The 26,101-nt window shown below is 31.1% G+C and overlaps 1 protein-coding gene across 6 annotated transcripts in view; it reads right to left on the minus strand.

Moving 5' to 3' along the window:
• elmo1 (engulfment and cell motility 1 (ced-12 homolog, C. elegans)) overlaps nt 1-26,101 on the minus strand; it is a 181,304-nt gene that overhangs the window by 63,598 nt on the left and 91,605 nt on the right. For 4 of the 6 annotated variants that reach the window (XM_056479827.1, XM_056479823.1, XM_056479826.1 and 1 more), the window contains 9 exons: nt 24,540-24,639; nt 21,783-21,934; nt 21,204-21,282; nt 18,116-18,157; nt 17,935-17,985; nt 16,227-16,349; nt 15,397-15,525; nt 4,855-4,959; nt 2,362-2,470 (listed from right to left, as the gene is read on the minus strand). In XM_056479827.1, the coding sequence (XP_056335802.1) occupies nt 2,362-2,470; nt 4,855-4,959; nt 15,397-15,525; nt 16,227-16,349; nt 17,935-17,985; nt 18,116-18,157; nt 21,204-21,282; nt 21,783-21,934; nt 24,540-24,639 (890 nt within the window). The remainder of the gene's footprint in view (nt 1-2,361; nt 2,471-4,854; nt 4,960-15,396; nt 15,526-16,226; nt 16,350-17,934; nt 17,986-18,115; nt 18,158-21,203; nt 21,283-21,782; nt 21,935-24,539; nt 24,640-26,101) is intronic. The other 2 variants (XM_056479829.1, XM_056479828.1) reach the window with 1 other exon arrangement.

The following is a 26,101-nucleotide window of genomic DNA, read 5'->3' on the forward strand; positions in this document are numbered from 1 at the left end:
GCCCCCAAAAAAACGCAAGAAATGTGTTGTTTGAGCTCATTCTGAGATATTTAATAAAAAACAGTTATTATAAATATTAATTATTCATTTATTTTTAGGTGGGAATGAATGCAGCATTGATGAGGATAACTAGATTTCATGAATTTTAATTTAGATTATAACTTTATTTTATTAAAACAACAATAGTTCTACAACTTCTACTACTACTACTACTACTAATAGTAGAAGTAGTAGTAGTAGTAGTAGAAGAAGCATTATACACAGTGCTTCATTTGTAAATGAACAATTTCTGGAACAAAACCAGTAAATAAACATAAACTTAATTTCGCCATGGTGACTTCCTTTATGTGCACAAGCACGCACACACACACACACTCCACACAGCGTTGTTCTGTGTTTTTTTTAGATATATCCAGATGCAGACCCACACACATTTCAGATACTCAGTATTCACCAATAAATACCGAAACGCAAAACACAAAAATGTGACATTTTCCAGAACAGGATCAAGCTAAATCTGGCTCAAATTAAGGACTGATTATTGACATCATTCTTCAATGCAGAAGTGTGCAGATTTTTGCGATTGTTTTAGAACTTTCCATTCAGTTTCCTATAGGAGAAATGACTAGGAACAATAAACGGCAGAACAAACTACTCGCTCTACAAACAAGTGTGTTCATGACTATACAGACAAAGCAGAATAATACAATAAGAAAATATCGGTTTGCAAGCAGAACAAGCTGTTTTTAACATCTAAAAATGAATTAAAAAATGAATGAGACCGGAAGTCTTGAGCCAAAAAGAATAAGGTGAATACAATCATCTTTTCTTCCAAAGAAACTTTACCTTAATTGCTCAAGAAAAAAAAAATAAACAATATCAAATCTTAAACAAAAGAAACAAATAATACAATATACAACCAACTAGCAACCACTCATAATACATTATCAACTGAATAGCAACAGCCAGGAAACCACTTACAAAAAAAAAAAAAAAAACAACTTCAGCAAGTTCTGCACTGGCAAACAAAACTTACATTTTCTTCAGAAATAAAATCTAGTTCTACATGCTTCTAACTCACTTGCCATCCAGCATGAGTCACTGTGTTTTCACAGTTACACATCTAACACCTCCCAGAGCCTGTTGAGATCTATCCCACACCTCTCTGTCCTGCTCACCTCCATATATCATACCCCTCTCTCTCTCTCTCTCTCTCTCTCTCTCTCTCTCTCTCTCTCTCTCTCTCTCTCTCTCTGTCATTTTCCATTACTTTTTTCCACTATGTACAAGGTCGAAACAGCCTAACCAAGCATCTTGCGTTGAGTTTGAGTCAGACCAGCCTCAATCCTCACATGGACATCACCAGTTGTGAGACATAAAAGCAAGTCATAAACGCTCAGACACTGCAAAGGTGGAGGAGGGCAAACGCTGGCTCTTTACTTTTTTCATTAATGAACTCCTCCACAATTATAAAGTCTAACTAATGCTGCCTTTTATCTTGACCGCTGGCAATGGTTCACTCTCAGTGTTTGTAGAAGAAAGGCAGACTAAAAGAATGGCAAAACATTTTAATAAAAGGGAAATTATATAAATTATAGTGCTGTGAAACTATTTATTGAATCCAAAATAAAAGTTTGCATTAACATAATATATGTGTGTGTGCTGTATTTATTTACTGTATATAAATGCACACATGGATACATTTAAGGAAAACTTTATTTTTATGTAAAATAATATATATTTGAATAGTTTAGATGCAAAAACTGTAAGAAATTTCCATCAAAAATGAGCATTATTCTCAGCCTCCTTTGTTTATATTGAGATATTTCACTTTGAAGACCATGAAAAGAACATGTTATTTGCCATAAAAGTGAAATTACTCAATCTATACACAGGAGCCTGAAAAAATATGCTTAATTTAAAAGAGAATTTCAGACGCCATTTGGTGGTTTTTGCATCTGAGCTCTTTATTTATTTATTTATTTATTTATTTATTTATTTATTTATTTATTTATTTATTTATTTATTTATTTTTTTTTTTTTTATTTATTCATTTATTCATTGTGACAAATATGTATATATAGACAGACACACAAATACACATAAAGATAATGAATAATTTTACAGCACTAATAAAATAATAAACTCACTTCGACCTTTGCAGAATTATTCAAATAAAACAGTTCACTTGTCAGCAGTTAACCAGGCAAAAATACCATCACTTTCTTGAGGCGCATTGATGAATTTATTCAGCCAATGTGTTCCTATCATAGTTTAAGCAGATATTTTTTTAGCTGAGGTTTCCATTCAGCATTTTAATACAAATAAAGACGAGCTATTTTTTAAAATGATGGCACTTACGAAGTTCTCCCACTTTGAGGATCTCACACAGCATTTTCGTCAGTTCAATACTGCTGCGGCCGAACGGACACTCGTGTTTATCCTCACGACTGCTGTTCTCCAGGACAATCTGTAACACACACAGAATTAAAAGAAACATTGTAATAATTATGTCAATTAAATGAAGCCAAATATTTACATACTAGTTCTCAATCTATGCACTGTAGCAAGTTTATTCTGGATGTTTTAAAACTATATTATTTATTCACTCCAAAACACACTTTTTACACATTTTGAATACAATATATTCAGTTTTAGTCAGAATTATTCTAATTCGTTCATAATAACTAATTTCTAATAACCAACTTTTATCTTTTGCCATGATGAGCACATAACATTTTACTAGATTTTTTCAAGAAACTAGTATTCAGCCTAAAGTGACATTTAAAGGCTTAACTAGTATAACAGTGGTTTGTTCTTAAAAGGGCTTAAGAGGGCTAAAAACGTTGACCTTAAAATCGTTAAAAAAAATTTTTTTAAATATTATAAAAAGAAAAAGAAAAAATATTACAAAAGAAATACTGTGAAAAATCCCTTACACTGTTAAACTTTATTTGGGAAATATTTGAAAAAGAAAAAATAATCACAGGAGGGCTAATAATTTTAACTTTGTTAACTGTTCAACTTTTCGAAGTATTAGAGCCTCCTCGACTAAACTACTAAACAGCTTCTTCCCACAGGTTGTTAAAGCTCTCAACTCCAGTCAATTTACCCCCTCTGAAATCTCAAAACTCTCATGTGTATAGTTAAGTCTTATGTGTATAGTTAAGTATCTTATGTGTATAGTTAAGTATCTTATGTTTATACTCAAGTCTTATGTGTATAGTTAAGTATCTTATGTTTATACTCAAGTTTTGTGTATAGTTAAGTCTCTTATGTGTATAGTTAAGTATCTTATGTGTATAATTAAGTCTTTTGTGTATAGTTAAGTCTTATGTGTATAGTTAAGTATCTTATGTGTATAGTTAAGTATCTTATGTTTATAATTAAGTATCTTATATGTATAGTTAAGTATCTTATGTTTATAATTAAGTATCTTATATGTATAGTTAAGTATCTTATGTGTATAGGTAAGTATCTTATGTGTATAATTATCTTATGTGTATAGTTAAGTATCTTATGTGTATAGTTAAGTCTTATGTGTATAGTTAAGTATCTTATGTGTATAGATAAGTATCTTATGTTTATAATTAAGTATCTTATACAGTATGTATAGTTAAGTATCTTATGTTTATAATTAAGTATCTTATATGTATAGTTAAGTATCTTATGTTTATAATTAAGTATCTTATATGTATAGTTAAGTATCTTATGTTTATAATTAAGTATCTTATATGTATAGTTAAGTATCTTATGTTTATAATTAAGTATCTTATGTGTATAGTTAAGTCTTATGTGTATAGTTAAGTATCTTATGTGTATAGTTAAGTATCTTATGTGTATAATTATCTTATGTGTATAGTTAAGTATCTTATGTGTATAGTTAAGTATCTTATGTGTATAATTATCTTATGTGTATAGTTAAGTATCTTATGTGTATGGTTAGTATCTTATGTGTATAGTTAAATAGCTTATGTGTATAGTTAAGTATCTTATGTTTATAGTTAAGTATCTTATGTGTATACTTGAGTCTTAAGTGTATTGTTAAGTCTTATGAGTTTAGTTAAGCATCTTATGTGTATAGTTAAGTATCTTATGTGTATAGTTAAGCCATATATGTATAGTTATGTATCTTATAGTATAAGTTAGTTATACATAGGTTTTTTTTTTAAAAATAGCTCTTATGTTCAGTGTTGTGTTTGTATTTATGATTAATTTGTGTAGCACTATTGTCCTGCGAGACATTTCATTCCTCTGTATGTCCACACATGTAGCAGAATGACAATAAAGCTCGACTTGACTTGATATGAGGTTTCAGTAACAGTACAAAGCATTTGAATCAGAAAAGTGTGATTGGATGTTTGTTGCTAGGCATTTAGCTGTAGCATTGTAACACTGCACCGTTTACACTGACAAAGCAAAAGCAATTTACATACTGTACAAAAAAAATCACCTTTAACTAAGATGTAAAATGGTAACATATCGTATGAGATCACTGAAAATGTTAATACCAGATGGATTATGGCTCAAAATTCTAAGTGTGAGTTAAAAGTGACAATAACCTGGGATGAAGTCCAGTGTGAAAACTAATGAACATTACAGGGTCATGAATAAATAAATAAAACATGCACATAAATGTTTTGTGCATCACTAAGATCCCATGCATTTCTAAAACAGAAGAATTTTCCCTTTCATTTTGATTTAAACGTGACCCGTCTTACTGTAAAAGCAAGACTCAGGTCTGCAGCGGCGAGATCACACTTAGCTTTAGAGGTGTTCATTGGGCAATAGTTGGGTTATAAATAAACCAGGCATTTCTGGTTTCCGCACCTACATAACACAATCGTGTCTTACCCTGATGTAAGCGTCCTGATGGTGCCTGGCGAAGTAGAGCATGTTATCCAGAGCCAGCATCCCGGGAGGAATCTGAGTGAAGTCCACCGCCGGATTCACATGATTCTACACAAACACACACACAAACATGATTCAGAGGAAACACACTTTCCAGACTTGACTCCATGACTCGCATGGTAATCACGCCAAGAGTCTTGCATCGCATTTTGAGTAGCTGAATCAAGATAAGACAAGTGTCAAATTGGTTCCACTGCGGGAGTCTGTGATTCAGAAACATGGGAAAGGCCCAGTGCGCTCTGCAAAAAGCTGGAACTCCAATGCTGGCTTCCTCTACTTCAGACTAATCGGTGGTTTTTCAGAGCATGTGAGACGTTGCCTTTGCGGAAGAGCTGTCTGACTGGATTTAAGGTTGCCAATTATGGTGCGTTTGAAAGTTCTTTCTTTCGGATGGACCCTGGTGAGATGGAGGCGTTAGATAGAGGAAACACAGAGCAAAAATGAGGTTCGTCACACAGACAGAAAAACAAGGAGAGAGAAACAGAGGCAGAGGGTGTGGAAGGGATTTCTAATTTACAGCACTAGCAGTTTGAAGTATGGTGTATATAGTAGGTATGCAACAACATTTTTTAGGCTGATACACAGATACTGATATTAACTAATAAAATTCTGCCAATTCCATTACCAATATGTGTCTATTGTATACAGTACTAGCCATTTCCCCTCCAGTAAATTAATTTTACTGAATATGGATTAGATCCATTTAATATTCAACTTTCAAACATTTTAAGTGAGGCACAAGTTAAGATAAAAAATAAAATACAAATCACATTAATCTTAAAGCAACACTGTACTTTTTTGAATATAGGCTAATTCTACAAGTTCCCAAGAGTTTAACAGTTGAGTTTACCAGTTTTACATACATTCAGTTGATATCCTTGTCTGGCAGGTGCCCTTTTAGCTTAGCTTTGCATAAATAATTGAATCAGATTAGACCATTAGCATCTCGCTCAAATTTCCAAAAGATTTTGGATTATTTTGCTATTTAAAGCTTGACGCTTCTCTCTGTAAAGTTGCATTGTGTACTAAAACCAATGGAAATTGAAAGGTTGCTATTTTCTAGGTCAATATAGTTAAGAACTATACTCTGATTCTTGCGTAATAATCCAGGAACATTGCTGCTGTACCACAGCTGCAGCAGGAGCAATGATATTATGTAATGCTGCTTCCTAATTATCTAGCTGGGGACTATTTTCAGGTGCTGCATAATCTTTCAAATTCTGTTCATTTTATCTGAGAATTTAAATTCAAGCTGTTTTGATACGTCATGACAAGGCTAGCCCATGGCTTTACTACTAAGTATAGCATCAAATAAACAAAAGAATATCTCAAATGATCAACTAATTAGTGTTCCAAATGCAGAAAGATATCAATAAAACAATTTGTAAACAATTGGTCACATAGCATTGCTTTAAAAATGTATCTAGATAACTACTGTATATTAGCAAAAATATTGGTTATATTACATATAATCTATTAGTAATTTATTAATAATAGCTAGAGAAACAATTTTATAATTAGTTACAGACACATTGTAAAACTTGTGTGCAATTTGGACTTTAATTTGTCTATTGGCAACTATATACAAAGACTATAGAATACACAAGACATGTCACTCGTATAGTTTTGAATGGGGAGAAGTGTAACGGTCAATATGGCAAAAAAAGGCCCCGCCTACTAGTACAGGAGCCAATCATCGATCGCTATAGCCTAACGTTTCTGCGGGGAGAAGCTAAGATTAGACGGTTGCTTTTACGACAGTTTGGTGGTCAACAAAGACACTGGAATCTCAACGAATACTTGCCACAGACATAAGAAATATATCCCAATAAAGCTTGAAATCTGTGTTTTTAAACAAGCCAAGTGCACTTAAAAACAAACTTTTTTGGTTTTGTAATCTGTATAAAACAAACGAGGTACAGTCCTGTCAAACGCACATCACTTGACAGCAGCAACTACTCAAACACCCACAAACTTGTAAACAAAGAGTCGCTGCAATTTCTGGAGGAGATTTGCAATCAAGAGCAAGTTGTGAATTACTTCTGAGGACCAGAGTGATCTGACAAAGCATTAGTCAGAGGATGATCATGTGTAGAACGGCCATAAATGAGGTTGGTGTCGTGATTTTTTTCCTTTTGAGTGCGCATGCACATTAGCTCAGGCAACCTAAAAATATGCCAATTTTGTTTGATTCAGATGTTTAGAAACCAAACTTATGAGACAGCTGTTCTTTAATTTGATTGATAATTCCAAATATGTAATGTAATCATACGGTTGGCAAGCAGTTTTGGAGAATTTGATGTTTTCCTACAGAATGTCCGAGCATACTGCCTGAGAGGCTTTCAAAGATGGCCGCTGAGTGAAATGATTTGCCGTAAAGGGACTTTGCTATATTGAAAAGTAAATAATTAAGTGTAATAGTTAATACTATTGCAGTGTGCAAATAATAGGGCTATCTAAAGAGTGTACAGTATCCGCTTATTAAGTCGTGACGTATGGAATACTGTTTCCAGGTCCAAGCCGCTACTCGTTTGAATTGAGAAAATATTTGTTTATGACCACTTTTTAGTCATATCACACATTAAAGTTAATTTTATATAAAATCATGGTGTACACAACAGTCTCTGGGCTTGCTGCATCACAAACACCAATAGTTTAACAATTTATAAAAAAATGAATCACTTTCTGGCCATCGGATATTAGGCATGGACATATACAGTTGAATTATTAGTTCCCCTTTCAATTTTTTGAGTGTTCAACAGAGCAAGGACATTTTCACAGTATGTCTGATAATATTTTTTCTTTTTATTTGCTTTATTTCGGCTAGAATAAAAGCAGTTTTTAATTTTTAAACACCCTTTTATGGTCAAAATTATTAGCCCCTTTAAGCTATATTTTTTTCCCGATAGTCTACAGAACAAACCATCATTATAAAATAACTTGCCTAATTACCCTAACCTGCCTAGTAACCCTTATTAACCTAGTTAAGCCTTTAAATTTCACTTTAAGCTGTATAGAAGTGTCTTGAAAAATATCTAGTTAAATATTATTTACTGTCATCATGGCAAAGATAAAATAAATCAGTTATTAGAGATGAGTTATTAAAACTATTATGTTTAGAAATGTGTTGAAATAATTTTCTCCCTGTTAAACAGAAATTGAGGGAAAAAATAAACAGGGGGGCTAATAATTCTGACTTCAATATACAGTTGAAGTCAGAATCATAATTTTTTTTCCTCAACGCCCAATTGCAATCATGATTTTTAAAAAGTAATACATCGCTTTTTAAATGTTTATTATTACATTTGTTGAGTCTCCCCATACAGCTTAATATAGCGCTTGGACCCGGAAGCTGCTTTGTGTGACGTCACACTTAACAAGCAGATAAGCTTATAACAATTATTGGCTGATCTATACTGTAGGTATATCTCTAACACACTATTTTTGCATTCAAAACAGTAATATTCCATTGTGAACACATCCAGAGACTGTCCACAGGCAGTGCACAGTACTTAAAGCACGTCTGCGGCGAGGGCACTGGAGACCAATTTCTCATCCATCAATGTGACAATGCCCTGAGAGAGTCGGAACACAGCCCTCATTAGCAACATTGCTGTCTTAACACATTCGGCAGAGCTCCCTAACAGCAAAAAACTAACTCCACACTTCGCCTAAATCACTGTGAAAATGGTGTCTATGCCCTCAGAGCAAACTGTCAGTTAACAACAGCGGCATGGGAAAACAAGCATGTGTGTGTGTGTGTGTGTGTGTGCATGTGTGTAATGAGAGGAGGTGGTCAAAGTTTCAATGTGTGATATAATTTCAAGTGAAATGGAAAGAGGGGCGATGTGGTGGCGCAGTGGGTAGCATGTTCGCCTCACAGCAAGAAGGTCACTGGTTCAAGCCTCAGCTGGGTCAGTTAGCATTTCTGTGAAGAGTTTGCATGTTCTCCCCGTGTTCATGTAGGTTTCCTCCGGGTGAATTGGGTAAGCTAAAATTGACCGTAGTGTATGTGTGGGTGAGTGTGTGTGTGTGTGTGGATGTTTCCCGGTGATCCGCTGCGTAAAACGTGCTGGATAAGTTGGCAGTTCCGCTGTGGAGAATTAGGTCAATAAAAAAAAGAAAATGAATGATGAATGAATGAAATGAAAAACAAGGGTGAGGTGTATATATGGGTTTCCATCTTAATGTGAAGCAAATCTTTTCAAAGTTTGCAAAGAAAGAAAATAAATCGTTTAAAATTAGGTGCGTTTGCATCACGTTGTCTGAGTGGCTGAGAGTAGTATTGGTAACCGAGTAACAAAGACTATAGAATACACAAGACATGTCACTTGTATAGTGTTGAATGGGGAAAAATGTAACGGCAAAGTCCCTTTCAGCAAAGAGCATAGAATCACCAAGAGGCGACACTGACACTGTTTGGGAAACAGCCACTAGTTGCCGCTAGTGTCACGTGGCGGCCATTTTGGAATGAAAATTCCATTAGAACAGGGGTAGGGAACCTGTGGCTCTTTCACCAAAAATATGTGGCTCTCCAGCTGTCTCTCTTCAATAATATTTTAAAGTTTTAAAAAATCCAAACTATGACTATTAATCAGTTTCCTATTGAAAATACAATTGCAATTCCCTTTATATCACATTTTTACAGCAAAATAAATAAAAACTCAGTTTAAAATAAATGGACATTTCAACTAATGCTCATGTGTGGGCCTGTGGTGTAACGTGAATTGTGACACCAATTCATTAAATTCTATAAAAATTCTATTATTTTTTGAGTTGTTCATGGTCATAAATGAGGGTTTTGTTTATAAATAAATAAACAAAAATATAAAAAAGGTTTTGTTATTTACACACACCCCCAATGGCTCTTTAAAAAAATGCATTTGAAAAAAATATCTGAAATGGCTCTTTGCTGAAAAAAGGTTCCCGACCCCTGCATTAGAACAACAGCACAGATAACTAACGCTAGACAGAATGAGTTAAAATATTAAGTTAAATAGGAGGTAAACGATTATATATTCATACACCCTCATTGAAAAGCAACATTTTAAATATCTCAATGGAAAGAAAACAAATTTCAAAATGTTGACAAGACTAATTTTAATATAATATCTGTTGAACTTATGACATGAACGTAAGGTTAACAAAATAACTTAAATTAATCATGTTATTAGTTTTACTTAAATTAGGGTGATGCAAAAATAAGTGTACTCCACAACAAAAACTACTTTATCTAGTTTATATGGCCTCCATGATTTTTAATGACAGCACCAAGACTTCTAGGCATGGAATGAACAAGTTGACTTCATATTGCAACATATGTCTTTTCTATTCTTCAGAAATGACCCTCTATTAGAGTTGCTCAAAGAGATGCTCAGCTTGATGTCTCTACAGAATTCCCCATATGTGTTTAATTGTATTCAGATATTTAATATATTAACACAGACGTGTGTGTATGTGTGTGTGTGTATGTGTGTGTGTGTGTGTGTGTGTGTGCGCGTGCGTATGTATGATGAATTTGTGACAGAATTCGATCATTTTGGACAAAGTGGCTTTTTCCATAAAAGCTTTATTAGTCTTTCTTCAACAGACAACACTGGAAAAAAAATACTATATACTTTTATAACATAAAATACTGCAACAAAACATTGTCAGTCTCTTATCAACATCCCATTTTGAAAGTCATGTTAATTTAATATGTCAGTATTCATTTATATTATGCCAGTGTGTAAACTATTAAATTAAAGTAGTAATTTCACCTAAAAGTGACAGTTCCAAGAAAATAAGTATAGTTAAAATATAACATAAAACAAAATAAACTATTAAAAGTGCTGATGATTGCGATTGTAAGTGTTGTATTGTCGTCTTTCAGGTTGTATCTCAGCTTTTATGCATTTTTTTAATAAATAAATTATAAACAAAGCAGCTGCTTGCCATCGTGACAGCAATGAGATCTAACAGACAGCTGATCACTTTCACTCCAAAATAGCAGAATCGAAGGGCTGTTGATGGGCACTGCTGTTGCAATGGAACGTTCTATTGAGTGTCGCCTCTTGGTGATTCTAAGCGCTTTGCTTTAAGAAAAGTCATTTCATTCGGTGGCCATCTTTAAAACGCCTCTCGGGCAGTATGCTCGGGCATTCTGCCTGAATGGGGAAACATCAAACTCTCCAAAACTGCTTGCCAAGCTTATGATTTTCATATTAGGACCCATCAATAAAATAAAGCAACTGTGTCTTTAGTTTCATTTCTAAACGTTCTAATCACATAACATCTGCAGAAACTCCAGGTTGGTCCCAGACCCTCCCTCAGAGATTCATCGGTCTATAGAGATCACTGATTGGCTCCTATAATAGTAGGCGGGGCTTCAACAGTCGCCATGTTGACCGTTACACTTCTCTCCATTCAAAACTATACAAGCAACACGTTTTGTGTATTCTATAGTCTTTGGTAATGATCAATATGGCTCCAAAGCAGAATGAACTGCCAATTACTCCCACTCGTGAGCCCCCAGTGCTGGGAAACACCCATACACTTAAAGAGCTACTTGCACATTGCAAATTAAAGTAACATCAAAACTGGGTCAGCCTTACTATTTTTCTGCTTTAAAATGCATCATTCAATGTATAAATCAAATAGATCTAATACATTTTGTGGTCTGTGCCGATTATTTGATCACTATGAACCAGAGCGGTCCAATGTGGAGCTTTTTGCGATACAAATGCGAAACCTGACTTCAATCACCCCAAGAGAAAGCCTATCTTGTTAATTTTGAATGTTCCAGTTGCCTGTATGCTGACTGTGAATCCGTATGTGTGTGTGTGTGCGCTCTGTGAAAGGGGTCTTAGAGAAGCTCAGAAGCTCTTCATATTTGAGCATTTCCACCTTCGGGCTACTGACTGCTGTATTATTCTGCACACGGGCCTGTCCTGTCTCTGCTCCACTTCACACTTGCCTCCACCTCTAATTCTGCTTCTCCTTCTTTCCCTGCTGCTTTCATGTGCTCAAGCTGACAACAGTCGATTTTAGAGCCTTTTGAAAATAGGATTAGATACCGGGTGCTTAATTTCAGACACTATTAGGGGGAAAAGACAGGAAAAAGTGACTTCATATTTTAAAAGGTTTTAAATATTTGAAACAATTGTAGGTTCAGATCGGTGGCTGGTTTTGATATTTGTTTGTTTGTTTGTTTATTTATTTATAATGTTAAGTGTTAGTGTTAAAAAATATTAAACAGCTATATTAAAAAGTTATATATTTCAAGCCTGTTAATAATAGCTGTTAATAGTTATTAATAATATACTGTACAGTAGGATACTAAAACCTACTAAAACCTGTTTATTTTTATTATTTTTATTATTTTTATTATTTTTATTATTGTTATTATTATTATTATTATTATTATTATGTTTAGCTTTTTAAATAAAAGGCTGACGATAATAATATTACTCATAACAATAATAATAATAATAATAATAATAATAATAATAAATAACAAAAACAATACCAGTAATAATAATAATATTAATGATAATAATATTAATAATTACAATATTATAATAATTATTATTATTATTTCTAATAATAATAATACTTATTATTATTATTATTATTATTATTATTATTATTATTATTATTATTATTATTATTATTTATTATTATTACGATTATTATTATTATTGTTGTTGTTGTTGTTGTCGTATTTATTATTATTATTATTATTTATTATTATTATAATTATTAATAATAATTAACATTATTATAATTTTTTATTTTATTAATTTATATTATTATTATCAGCATTATATTGAATAAAAAGTTAAACATCAACAATAATAATAATTATTATTGTTGTTGTTGTAATTATTATTATCAGTATTATTATTTTCAGAATTTAATTGAATAAAAAGTGAAACAATAAACAAAAGTTAAATAAAAATAATAATAATAATAATAACTATTATTATTATTATTATTATTATTATTATTATTATTATTATTATTATTATTATTATTATTAACAGAATTTTATTGAATAAAAACTTCTAAAAATTCAATAAAATTCTGATAATATGATAATAGTAATAATAATGATAATAACGACAGTAATAATTATAATAATAATTATTATTATTATTATTATTTATTATTATTATTATAATTATTAATAATAATTAACATTATTATAATTTTTTATTTTATTAATTTATATTATTATTATCAGCATTATATTGAATAAAAAGTTAAACATCAACAATAATAATAATTATTGTTGTTGTTGTTGTAATTATTATTATCAGTATTATTATTTTCAGAATTTAATTGAATAAAAAGTAAAACAATAAACAAAAGTTAAATAAAAATAATAATAATTATATTAATAATAATAATAATAATTATTATTATTATTATTATTAACAGAATTTTATTGAATAAAAACTTTAAAAAATGCAATAAAATTCTAATAATATTATAATAATAATAATGATAATAATAATAACGACAGTAATAATTACAATAATAATAATAATTATTATTAATAATAATAATAATAATAATAATAATATTATCATCATCATCATCATCATCATCATCATCATCATCATCATCATCATCAGAATTTTATTGAATATAGTTTAACAACAACAACAACAACAATAATAATAACAGCAATAATAATAATAAGAAGAATAATAATAATTATTATTATTATTATTGTTATTATTATTATTATTATTGTTACTATAATTATTATTGTTATTATTATTATCATTATCATTACTGCTATAATAATAATAGTAATAATAATAATTATAATAATAATTATTATTATTATCATCATTTTATTGAATATAGTTAAACAACAATAATAATAATAATAATAATAATAATAATAATAATAATATAGTTAAACAACAACAATAATAATAATAATAATAATGATAATGATAATGATAATAATAATAACCAAATAACAACAAATATATCATAAATATTTTTCCTTCATATTGCTCAGCCCTGTGAATTCACTATTTGAAACCTGACAAACTCAGATGAGACGAGAACAAATCCGTCAAAATATGACAGATTGACTGGCGCCATTTCTGGGTTTGTGTGATGTGGTGACCTGTTTTGATGTGCAAAGGAGAAAGAGCCAGATATTTTGTTCAAGTGAAATGTGTCAAACAAATCTGATAAAATAGCTGTGAATGCTCTGAACCTCAATGGATTCAGACAAAGCTTTGAACTACACAATCATAGTGATATACTTCAGGGACACAGATTTAACTAAATAAATAATTAAATAAATATGTCTAAGCATTGCGGGTCATTGTTCTCACATTTCTTTCTGAAGGTATTTGATTGAAGCCTTATTTATCTTTTAAATGAGATTGTAACATACTGAAAAGTCAATCTCCACCAAACGTTTTTTTCGTGTGGATATAAAAAAAAAAACTAAAATTATCTTCATAGCATGGTCAATTCTTAGTCAATGTCTCATTTGAAAAGGTAAGGCAAGTTTATTTACAGGGGGGAAAGTATTCAACACGTCATGTTTTCCCTGGGTATAATATTTCTAAAGGAGCTGTTGACATCAAATTAAACCAGATTTTGGTAAAAACCCAAAACAATACAAACAAAAAAAATAAAACAAAACAAAAAAAACTAAAGTTTTATAACAATGGAAGTACTGAAATATTGAAACGTATTTAATACTTTATATAAAAGGCAGTTTTTTGGTGACAGCGTAAAGACGCCTCTCACATGGAGAATGAAGTCACATGAATTGCTCAGGTGTGAGTTTTTCCACATTCAACAGAGTGTAAAAATCTTGATGGTTCTGTGGGTCTTGTCTATCAAATTTGATCTTTATTTTGTATTTTCAATTGGATTCAAGTCAGGTGATTGGCTGGGCCATTCTACAGCTTGATTTTCTTTCTCTGAAAGCATTTGAGAGTTACTTTGGCTGTGTTTTGGATCATTATCTAGCTGAAACGTCCACTCTGATTTCATCTTCATCATCCTGGTAATGTAGATATTGGGCTGAAGCAGTTAATATTAATTTACAATGATCAAGGGCAGAGGGTTGCTGAAGAACTACTGAGAGATTTCAGCTGCTGTCTGGGCATTCACTGCCATTTTACACCTCCCTTTCTTCATGTGTTCAATACTTTTTTCCTGTGTCGTTTCGTTTTATTAAGCATAGCTTAATTTGTAAACTAATTAGTTGTTTTATTTGCATATATGGATTTATTGAGTTGTTACCAACATCCGCTGACAATTTCAAGTCAACAGCACCTTTAAAAATATTTTTTCTGAGAAAAATGGTGAGGTGTTTAATACTTACTCCACTCACTGTATGTAGCACATTTCATACACAATGGTAAAAGAGCTTTGCATAAACAAGAATGAAAAAAACATAAAAGACAAGTATAAGAACATAAAAAATAATAAAAAAAATTTTACAAATGTTTTCAAACTCACAATGAAGCCCAGTTTTTTGTAGTCTCGGGTGTACATGGACTTGCGCTTCTCAATGCTGCCACTGTTGTTGGACTCACATTCAACATCGAAAGCGATTCTGCGTAGCTCAAAAATAATGTCCCTCTGAGCCTAAACAAACACAGATAACAAACCATATCATACAAATACTCAATTCTGACTGACTCACCACATTCTGTATAACGACAACTAAACACCACAACAGGTTGTTTTCCCAAGAAACTAATTTTAAAACAAGATGAATATTTCTCTTCTTTTGAAGTAACTGACATGCAAATCAATATTTAAAAGGCATCTGTCATGCAAAATCAACTTTTGAAAGCTTTTTGGACAGAAATAAGTGTGGGAATTGTGTACACACAGCTATAATAGAGTGGCATAAACACGTGAAACCTTTTATTTTGAAATTTCCTACAATTAAACCAAGACCCAAAGTTAAATCCGCCCGCTAATCTTGATTGACAGCCACATATTATCCCAGTCAGCTTTCAGATTTTGAATGAGGCAAAACAAGGCAGGCTTTGCAAAGAAATACAGATTTAAAGACAGATCTACTCTAACTATCTGCTAGCAGTTGTATTACAGATCAGAAATTTGTTGTTATGCATTTACTGTAAAGGCACAGCGCTGGAAAAAAATTGCTTCGACCCAAAAATCGACATTTTCAGAAGGCTATCATAAAAGATCTGATGTGTATTTTGAGCTGAAACTTTACAGACACATTTTGAGGACACCAATAACCTTTTTTACATCCTGTAAATAGCGGCAAAATGCGCTTTTTTATTGCAGGTAGACTGAGCAGTGGTTTTTACCTGGTCCTGAGGGTCCATCTTCGTCATCATACGATCTTCTAATAGGTTAAAGGTCAAGACTTGCAGCACATAGAGCTGGTGGGCCATTTCATCATTGATGGGTTTGTTGCTTCTGATCACATTCTGAGAAACACGAGAAAGGGAATGTTAGACTGATAAAGACGGAAATGGTAGCATAATTACAATTGTCTATCTTTACATTTCCATATATTATGCAGGCATTCATACGTGGTCACAAAGAGAAAGAGAAACTTCTATTCTAAGGCTAAACATAGGTAGGAGATAATAATAATAATAATAATGATAACAATAATAATAATAACAATAATAATAACAATAATTATTATTATAGATAAATTAAAATGTATTAATTATTATTATTATTATTATTTTTATTTTTACTATTATTATTTTTATTATTATTAAATACATTTATTTATTACTTTTACTATTATTTTATTATTATTATTAATATTATTATTATTTATAGTATTATCATCATTGTTATTAATATTATTATTATTACAATATGTTATGCTTTTGTCTTACACTTCAACTTGTAATCTTTTTGTTCAGCATTTTAAGCATAAAAGCTGTAAAATATTGTGTATTGTTGTTGTTGTTGTTGTTATTGTTGTTGTCAAGTTGTAATTTTTGTCCTGTGTAAACAGTCATGTTTGCTTTAAATTCACAATTATCAAGTGCTTTTATCTGCATTAATGTTTTAAAAATTCAATAGAAACAATTGTAATAATGACTATTAATATAATAATAATTCTTAATGTATTATTATTATTATTAGCAGTAGTAGTAGTAAATGTTTATTATAATTAAATATTAAACTGTAAAATATTACTGTGTATTGTTGTCAAGATAAAATTGTCAGATTTGTTTTAAATAGATCAATAAAGTGCTTTGATCTGCATTTCTTTTTAATTCCATGAAAAAAATTGTAATAATGATTAATAATAATCATCATTATCAAAAATATCAATAATAATAATAATAATCATAATAAACATAATAAATTAATTGATTTATTATTATTATTATTATTATTATTATTATTATTATTATTATTATTATTATTATTATTATTATTATTATTATTATTATAAAAAACATGTTATGTTTTTGTCTTACATTTCAACCCTTAATTTCTTTGTTCAACATTTTAATCATGAAAGCTGTAAAATATTGTTGTGTATTGTTGTTTTTGTCCTGTGTAAATAGTCAGGTTTGTTTTAAATGCTTTGATCTGCATTTAGGTTTTAAATATGCAATGGAAACAATTTTAATGAATTTTAATATTAGTAGTATTAGTGGTAATAATAGTAATAATAAAAAAAAAATTGAAAAAAAATAATAAGAAGAATAATAATAATAAAAATGACAATAGTTGTTGTTGTTAAAAGTATTATTATTATTATTATTATTATTATTATTATTATTATATTAGCAGTAGCACAAAATAAAAAGAATTGTGAAGTATTTTGTTGTATTTTATTGTGATGTATCTCTGCATTTCTGCTTGAAAAAAACATTATTTTAATGTTATTATTATAACCCCCCCTGAACATTTGGAGTAGGTTTTCTGCATCAATCAGTCAAACAGAAGCAACAAGAGAAAGAGGTTTAAGTTCAGACTGGCAGACTGCCACACTACTCCGTCTATTTCTGTAGCATGTACTGTAATCTGTGCACTTACACTGAGGATGATGGAGCGCAGCTGCTTCTGTGCTAAAATATGAGCCATCTCCTACAAATCAGACAAAACACAGTCATCTTACTTCACTCACACGATATCAATCACCCCTTAAAAACGAATGAAACAGTTCAGTTAAACCACCTACAGCATAGAGGCTACACCTCGACTAGAGAGCACTTACTGTGAGAGGACAATCAAGGATGTTCACATTGTCCCCATCAAACTACCATTATGAGCAAGGGCATGAAGTAATGAGAGCAATGAGAAAGAGGAAAGAAAGACAGAAACGAGAGAAAAGCAGAGGCAGTTTGTTAGTAGCACAGAAGTGAGAGGTCAGCAAAAAAGAGTCCTGGACAAGCTGTAAATTGACATTTAGGATACAAGGCAGTTACATGAGTCTCTTACTTAAAGCTACTGTAAGCAGTTTTTGTTTGTTTTGTTTATAGAAATGTCCAACTACCCTATGGATATCACAAAAATACATCCACACTGCCTTGGGCTCTGGAAACAACTAGGACTCTATTGGTCAATCATTTTCATGTACAGAATCTGCTGTCGTCAAGTTTTCTGACAGATATTTGAAGAGTGGAGGTATTGTTGAGGAAACCAGCCAATTCAGTGGCTAAAGAAAGGTTAGGTGAAGTTGCTTATTATAAGAGCTTTACGTTTAATTGTACGAAAGATACATGAAGCGCAAAGAAGTTTCCTTCAGTTTATTAAGTTATAATCACTAAGTATTGATTACAAAAAAGTAAGAATATTAACTAAATTTAATGAGCAAATAAGTTCACTATCTAGTCCTTAAACTATTTTCCAACAACTTGTAACATTGAAGTTTAAAAAAAGTGACTTTTATGAACATTTTTAATAGTTTAAAGTGATATATTGTCTGGGTTGGTTTTGCATATTATGCTACAAAACATTGTTATAAACTGGCAGTACATTGTCTGTTATTTTACCAACTTATTTCTCGATATATTGTTATATTTTTATACATATATTATATATATACTCTCACAGGCCACTTAGGTACACCTGTCCAACCGCTCGTTAACGCACAATTTCTAATCAGCCAATCACATGGCAGCAACTCAATGCATTTAGGCATGTAGATGATCTGCTGCAGTTCAAACTGAGCTTCAGAATAGAGAAGAAAGGGGATTTAAGTGACTTTGATGGTTGCTGGTGCCATAACGGCTGGTCTGAGTATTTCAGAAACTGCTGATCTACATCCTGCCTTGTATCAATGGTTCAGGCTGGTGGTGTAACACTTTGGGCCCATTCGTACCAACACGAATCATCTCAGACTGGTTTCTTGAACATGACAAAGTTATGTAAATAACTTTAGTTAAGTTAACTGTATTCAAACGGCCTCCAGGGTCACCCGATCTCAATCTAATAGAGCACCTTTGGGATGTGGTGGAACGGGAGATTCACATCATGGATGTGCAGCTGACAAATCTGCAGCTACTGCATGATGCTATCATGTCAATATGAGCCAAAATCTCTGAGGTATATTTTCAGTACCTTGTTGAATCTATGCCACGAAGGATTAAGGCAGTAAGGTTTACCTAAAAAAGTGGCTGGTGAGTGTAAAAATTATTTCAAATGACTAAAATATCAATAAAAGTCACTTTGCAAAACTCAGAGATCAACTTCCCATAATGCAATTCACAACCGTAAACAAAATGGTAAACATTTGTGAATCACAATATACGTAAACTGTTAATTAACAGATATTTTTAAAGTGTTGTTTAAATAGTGGAGCTATGTATGAAGCATAGTTTGGTCAACAAGGAAAATTTGACTAGCTTGAATTTGGGGAAATGTTTACTCACCGCTTATAATTACAGTACAAGGATTTCTATTGAAATAACTAAACTTCTCTGATGACCGCACATTCAACCCTCAGCCATACTTTTTTCTATAGTGTTCATCACAGGTCAAAATGTAAATAAGGTCAAGTATAAATATTAAAAGAAAAACAAATGGACAAATCTAAGATTTCTGGGTTTAAAAAAAAGATGAAGGCAAAAATTATTACCTTTGCTGTGAATTTTGTTATTATTTTTCAGATATTTACCAAGTGATGTTTATTAGATTAAGGACATTTTTACAGTATTTGCTATAATATTTTTATATAAAAAAGTTTTTTGGCTGGAATAAGATCATATTTTTTATTGTTAAAAACAATTTACAAGGGCTTTCCCAGAGATGGGTTGCAGCTGGAAGGGCATCTGCTGTGTAATACATATGCTGGATAAGTTGGTGGTTCATTCCGCTGTGGCGACCCCAGATTAATAAAGGGACTAAGCCAAAAAGAAAATGAATGAATGCATGAATTTATAAGGGCAATATTATTAGCACCCTTAAGATAATTTTATTTCTCGATTGGCTACAGAACAAACCACCAACGATTTGACTAATTAACTTCAATAATAACTAGTAAAATATGATGTACTGTCATCACGGAAAAGCCTAAAGAAATTATATATTAGAAATTGGTTGTTAAAACAATTATGTTTAAAAATGTTTTTAAAAAACCTCTGTTACTAGGGGATTATTTATCAAAAAAGAATACAAATTCACAAAACAATGGTAAATATTACTACTTAAATTTAAATCTTATATTTGCCTATTTTCATTTTTAAAATCTTGTGTGTATAATATACACATATGTATACACTATTATATATTACATAAGAACCTTAAATAATAATTAAATATAACTAAAACTTCAATATAAGTTCTTTAAATAATAGCTGGTGCTATTCATAAATTACTTTCGGTGTAAAAAGTATATCACTTTACATAAGTTTACAAAAATAATAATCATAATAATTCCAGTCATTTTATTTACTGCAAACATCCAAAAGTTCAGATGACAGCATGTAAACACTTGACCACATTAAACTGTTGAGAGTGAACACACCATTATAAACCCACAAAATTGCATGGCTTTTAATTCTATGTTCAAATTTCTAATATCAACAAATTGCTTCATGAAGTTATTCAAACATAAAATATCTAATGTTTAATATGCAGGTACATGGAGAAGGAATTTGAACCCATTTGGATATTTGGCACAATTTTTTTGTGTGTTTATTGACAGTCATGGCTTGTTAGAACCAAAAATTTAGACAGACAAGTAGGAGATTTGTTTAACATTTTCACACTTCATGCCTAATGAAGACAGTCTCATTATTTAGTCTAGGCGACAATGAACAAATGGAAAAGCACATAAAAGAATTTGATTGTGTGTGCTGTACCTGTCTCTTCTCCTCTGGGGCTTTGAGGAACAGCGCATTAATCACTGCGATGGTGTAAGTCTGAATGTCCTGATCCGTTCTGTTACCAGAGAGAACAAAAATGCAAATGACTATTAAAGTAAACTATTAAAGTAGCAAATAACAAAAAATAACAATAATAATCACCAAAAATGCCTAGTATTGCATACACAGTGTAAAGCTGATTCTTTTGTATGTGCAGTTATTACTGACATTGCTTTTTTATAACATTTTTTGTTGTTGCTGCTGTTGGAGTATCTGAGACATGTGCTCTAAAGGCTCCACCCTCTTATGGAAGGTGGCAGGGAGCCGCAGCTCATTTGCATTTAAAGAGACACACACAAAAAAGATTTTCCTTTCCACTCAAAAAAGGGAATTTACAACTGTTTGCTAATATAAACAGTCCATAAGGTAATTTGATCGAACACTTCCTTAACATACTATGTGGCCTTCAAGACTTCAATTATACTGTGTAAAAAAAAAGTGGGGCAAAGTAGGAGCCATTTAACTAAATTTGAAAATGACAATGCCAAGAAGCTTCCTACTATTCCTGTTCCATACCCTTGCAGATGGGGGATGAGCTGGCCGATGGTGATTTCTTGAGCCACCTTCTGGTAGAGATCTTGACTGTTGAGGACCATTGATTCCAGGATGGCTAGAGATCTCTGGAGCACAGCAGTGTCCATGGCTGATTTACACACATAGCTGGCAATCTGAGGATGAAGTGACAGGAGCTTCGGTTGGTTAAGTAAGAGAGATTGCAGGGAAATGTGGATTTTGATTGTTTTAAAGATAAGAGTGGCATTAAAATAAAGCACGAACAACATGTGAAGGTTATTTGTAGGCTGAATGTAGCATTGTTTTTCTTCTGTAAACTGTATATAGGCTTTAAAAAGGTTTGTTCATTTGCGTATAATCAATACACATGTATGAGAATTAGAGCCACACTATTCTGGATAAGCTAATGCTATATTTTTATACCACAATTCTATGTATAAAATTAGAAATAAGAATGTTGTTTAATGACTACAGGTTCTGTCAAACGTTATTTGCTGCAATCTATTTATTCAAACTAATATTTTATATAAATCTAAGTCATAACTTTAAAATATTATACTGTATATAGGCTTTAAAAAGGTTTGATCATTTGCGTATAATATTTACAAAATGTATTAAGCATTAGAGCCACATTATTCTGGATAAGCTAACACTATTTTTATACCACAATTCTTCAAATAAACTTATAAAATAAGATTTTTTTTTGTGACTACAGGTTCAGTCAAAATGTTATTTGCTGCAATCAATTTATATAAACTAATATATAAAAAAGTACAATTCATGTTTTCTTTTATTAATTTGAATAAAGTATTCAACAACTCATAAGTGAAGAGTTTGCGTTTCCTTACTGGATGAATCAGCATTTTTGAGAAATCACTTGAATGCACTACTAGGTGTTACATGCTTGGGGGTGTTCCCTCCTCCCCTTTCTATTTTTTATTTGCTGTCTTCTGTTTTTCTAAAATCTAGATGTTCCGATTGGCTTGCGGAGTTTTCACGATTGGACCAATCAGAAGAGGATGGGGGTCATTTAAGCACTCCAGTGACGACTCGGACCAGACTGGGTGGGAATTTTTTGTCTTTCATTACTGCTTTGTTTTTCATGTGACATTTGTGTGCCTGTTTAGAAGTTTAGAAAAACTTGAAGAATAAGTTTGTTTCAAACCAAAAAGAGAGCCCATGACAAAAGTAAAGACCCAGGTGGTTTAATACACAATTACAGATTATGTTTTCCACCATTCATGGGTTTTACACTGATGAATAAATTACAATTTTAAATGTAAAACAATTTAATAGTTTCAAAACTAAAATTCACAAATAATTTCTTTGATAACAGGAAAGGAATATCTACAATATACTGATGCCCTGTTTTTATGGGCTTTATTGGTGATAATGGTCAGGAATGTCAGACCACCATTGCCTTTTTAGCACATCAGTAGAGGACAAACTAGCCAGAGTAATGTGAGAATTGCTGTCTTTAGTTTTTAGATTTTAGATTTTTAGTAAGTGTACTTTTTTTTTTTTTTGCTATTCTTGCCATAATAAAAAATATATTTGTAGAGCAACCCATGCTCAGTTGTCATTAATATTTTAATAAACTTTAATAGGTAAAACTGTCCGAGATGTGAACAAAAGCAAGTAATGCATCAAAGTTTGAATTAAAAAAAACATGGTTTATATGGTTAATAAAATCTTTATAGGTCCGTAATGCGGCTCCAGGTGAAAGGATGAATCAGGTTTCAGAGGGCGATGTCTACATTTTTAGATAGGATATATTTTGTTGTACTTTTCAGAAACAAGTTCTGAATCTTGTACACGCCAATGGGCTTGTTGTACAGATCACCTAGTCAATCACTGACCTAAACCCTTCTCTAAACCCAACCAATAGTGTTTTCAAAAGCAAATACTAAAGTGCAAACAATCCGATATTCGTCAATAATTTATCCCCATAAATATCATTAGTGTGAAAAGGAACTAAAGTCGTTCCCATCATATGGCACCACAGCATTCATTTAACCTAGAAACTGCAGTCAAACCTGCGTTTAACTACATTTAATGGTTTCATTATTTTATATAGGCATAAAATATAAAGCATGCATTTCCAATGTGCCCTATGTTAAAAAAAATGTAACAGCTACTTGTCCCCACCTACTGGCGTAACAATGTAATTGCTTCAATCTTCATTTTAAGCATCAGCTGCTTTTAAAGGTGATTTCGGTCACTAATGTAGACATCAGCATGTATATTTAAAATCTGAAGTGTTATCCTGGTACTTCGTTAAATGTTTACAACACAGAAATAATCATACTGGTTGAAAATACTAAAGACGCAGTTTAATAACCATACAAGACACAACCGAATCTCTGATTCCAAAGGGTTCTTTTAATGATTAATTGAGCAGCTTTAGTAAAAATCCAACATAATTTTTTATTCAATTCAATTAATCTTTATTTCTATAGCGCTTTTACAATGTAGATTGTGTCAAAACAACTTAATATCGATGATGTTCTAGTAAACTGAAACTGCATCGATCCAGTTTTCACAGGCAAAGTTCAGTTTAGTTCTTAAACATCACTGCTAAAATCTAGAAATGAACACTTAGTACTGTATTTCTGTTATATGTAATAAAATATTTTTTATTTCTATTATTATTGTGTCAAAATATCAACCGGGTTTTGCCAACTCTCGATTTGCCCTATGTAAAGTAAACACATTCTCTATTTGGTACCCCATTCATGAAAAGCATCAACATGGACGCACCTTCTTAATAAAGGCCACAGAGAAAGTGTCCCAGGAGATGATGCCGTGGTCCATGAGCTCCACAAAAGCCGTCAGTGTGAAGGAGAGCAGGTCACCAAAGCTAGAAAAGACAAGACAACAGCCACTAGCCACGTCTCTACCGCTCACCTGCACTGAAGAACAGCTAAGCCTTGGCCTCACAGAGCGACAGAGAGAGCGAGAGGAGAGAAGAAGTGCTGCAGCTGGAGAACAGGAGGACATCGACTCTCTGTCCTTCACTACAGACGCACAAGCAGCAGTGGAATTACATTGGCAGAAACATTCAGTGGTATCATGCAGCAGTTTGCGTCAGACATTGTGATTATCATGACTACAAACAGAAGAATATGTTAGTTTTTGATTTTTTAGGTTAAATACAACTGGAGAGTATATATATATATATATATATATATATATATATATATATATATATATATATATATATATATATATATATAAACAAACATTTGATCATTTACTCTTTCTTGCAGTTCCTTAGCTCTGATTTCTGTGAAATTATGTTTAAGTAACCCTAATATTGTAAATTAGTTTAAAGTGTTGATATTTTCCCTATTTTCATATTGTTTAATATTAATTTTAAGTTTAAATTTAATATTATATAAACTTTATATTATAGAAGTTTTTCCATCTAACGTTTATTATTTTAATATATATTTAACCAAAAATATACAAATAATGATGACATTTTAATTGCAGTTAAAATGTGATGAGAAAAAAAGCTCCAGGTTTGCTATACATGTTTGGAGAAGTAAATTTATTATTATTATTATTATTATTATTATTATTATTATTATCATTATTATTATTATTATTATTATTATTATTGTTATTATTATTATGTGGACTTCTATTTAGTGATATTAATATTGTAAATTTGTTTAAAATTTTGATATTTGTCCTCGCTTTAATTTTCATTATTTTTTTATATTATTGTAAGTTTAATATTATGTTAAGATTTTCCATCTAACATTTATTAAATTTAATATAAATTACCTAAGTTACAAATAATTATGATGAAATTTTAATTGAAGTTAAAATGTGATGAGAAAAAAAATCTCCAGGTCTGCTGTACATGTTTGGAGAAATAAATTTATTATTATTACTATTATTATTATTATTAATAATATTATTATAATCATGTGGAATTCTGTTTAGCAATCTTAATATTGTAAATTAGTTTAAAGTTTTGATGTTTTCCATATTTTAATTTTCATTTATTTTTTTAATATTAGTTTAAGTTTAATAATATGTTAAGATTATACATCTAACATTTATTCATTTAATATAAATTAACCAAAGCTACAAATAATTATGATAAAATTTAAATTGCAGTTCAAATTTCATGAGAAAAAAAAAATCTCCAGGTCTGCTGTACATGTTTGGAGAAATAAATGTATTATTATTATTACTATTATTTACTACTACTACTACTACTACTACTACTACTACTATTATTATTATTACAACTACTATAACCATCTATATTTATTAAACAATAAAAATAAGAAACCAATACATTACTA

Source organism: Danio aesculapii, chromosome 19, assembly GCF_903798145.1.
Source record: "Danio aesculapii chromosome 19, fDanAes4.1, whole genome shotgun sequence".
Taxonomy (NCBI): Eukaryota; Metazoa; Chordata; class Actinopteri; order Cypriniformes; family Danionidae; genus Danio; species Danio aesculapii.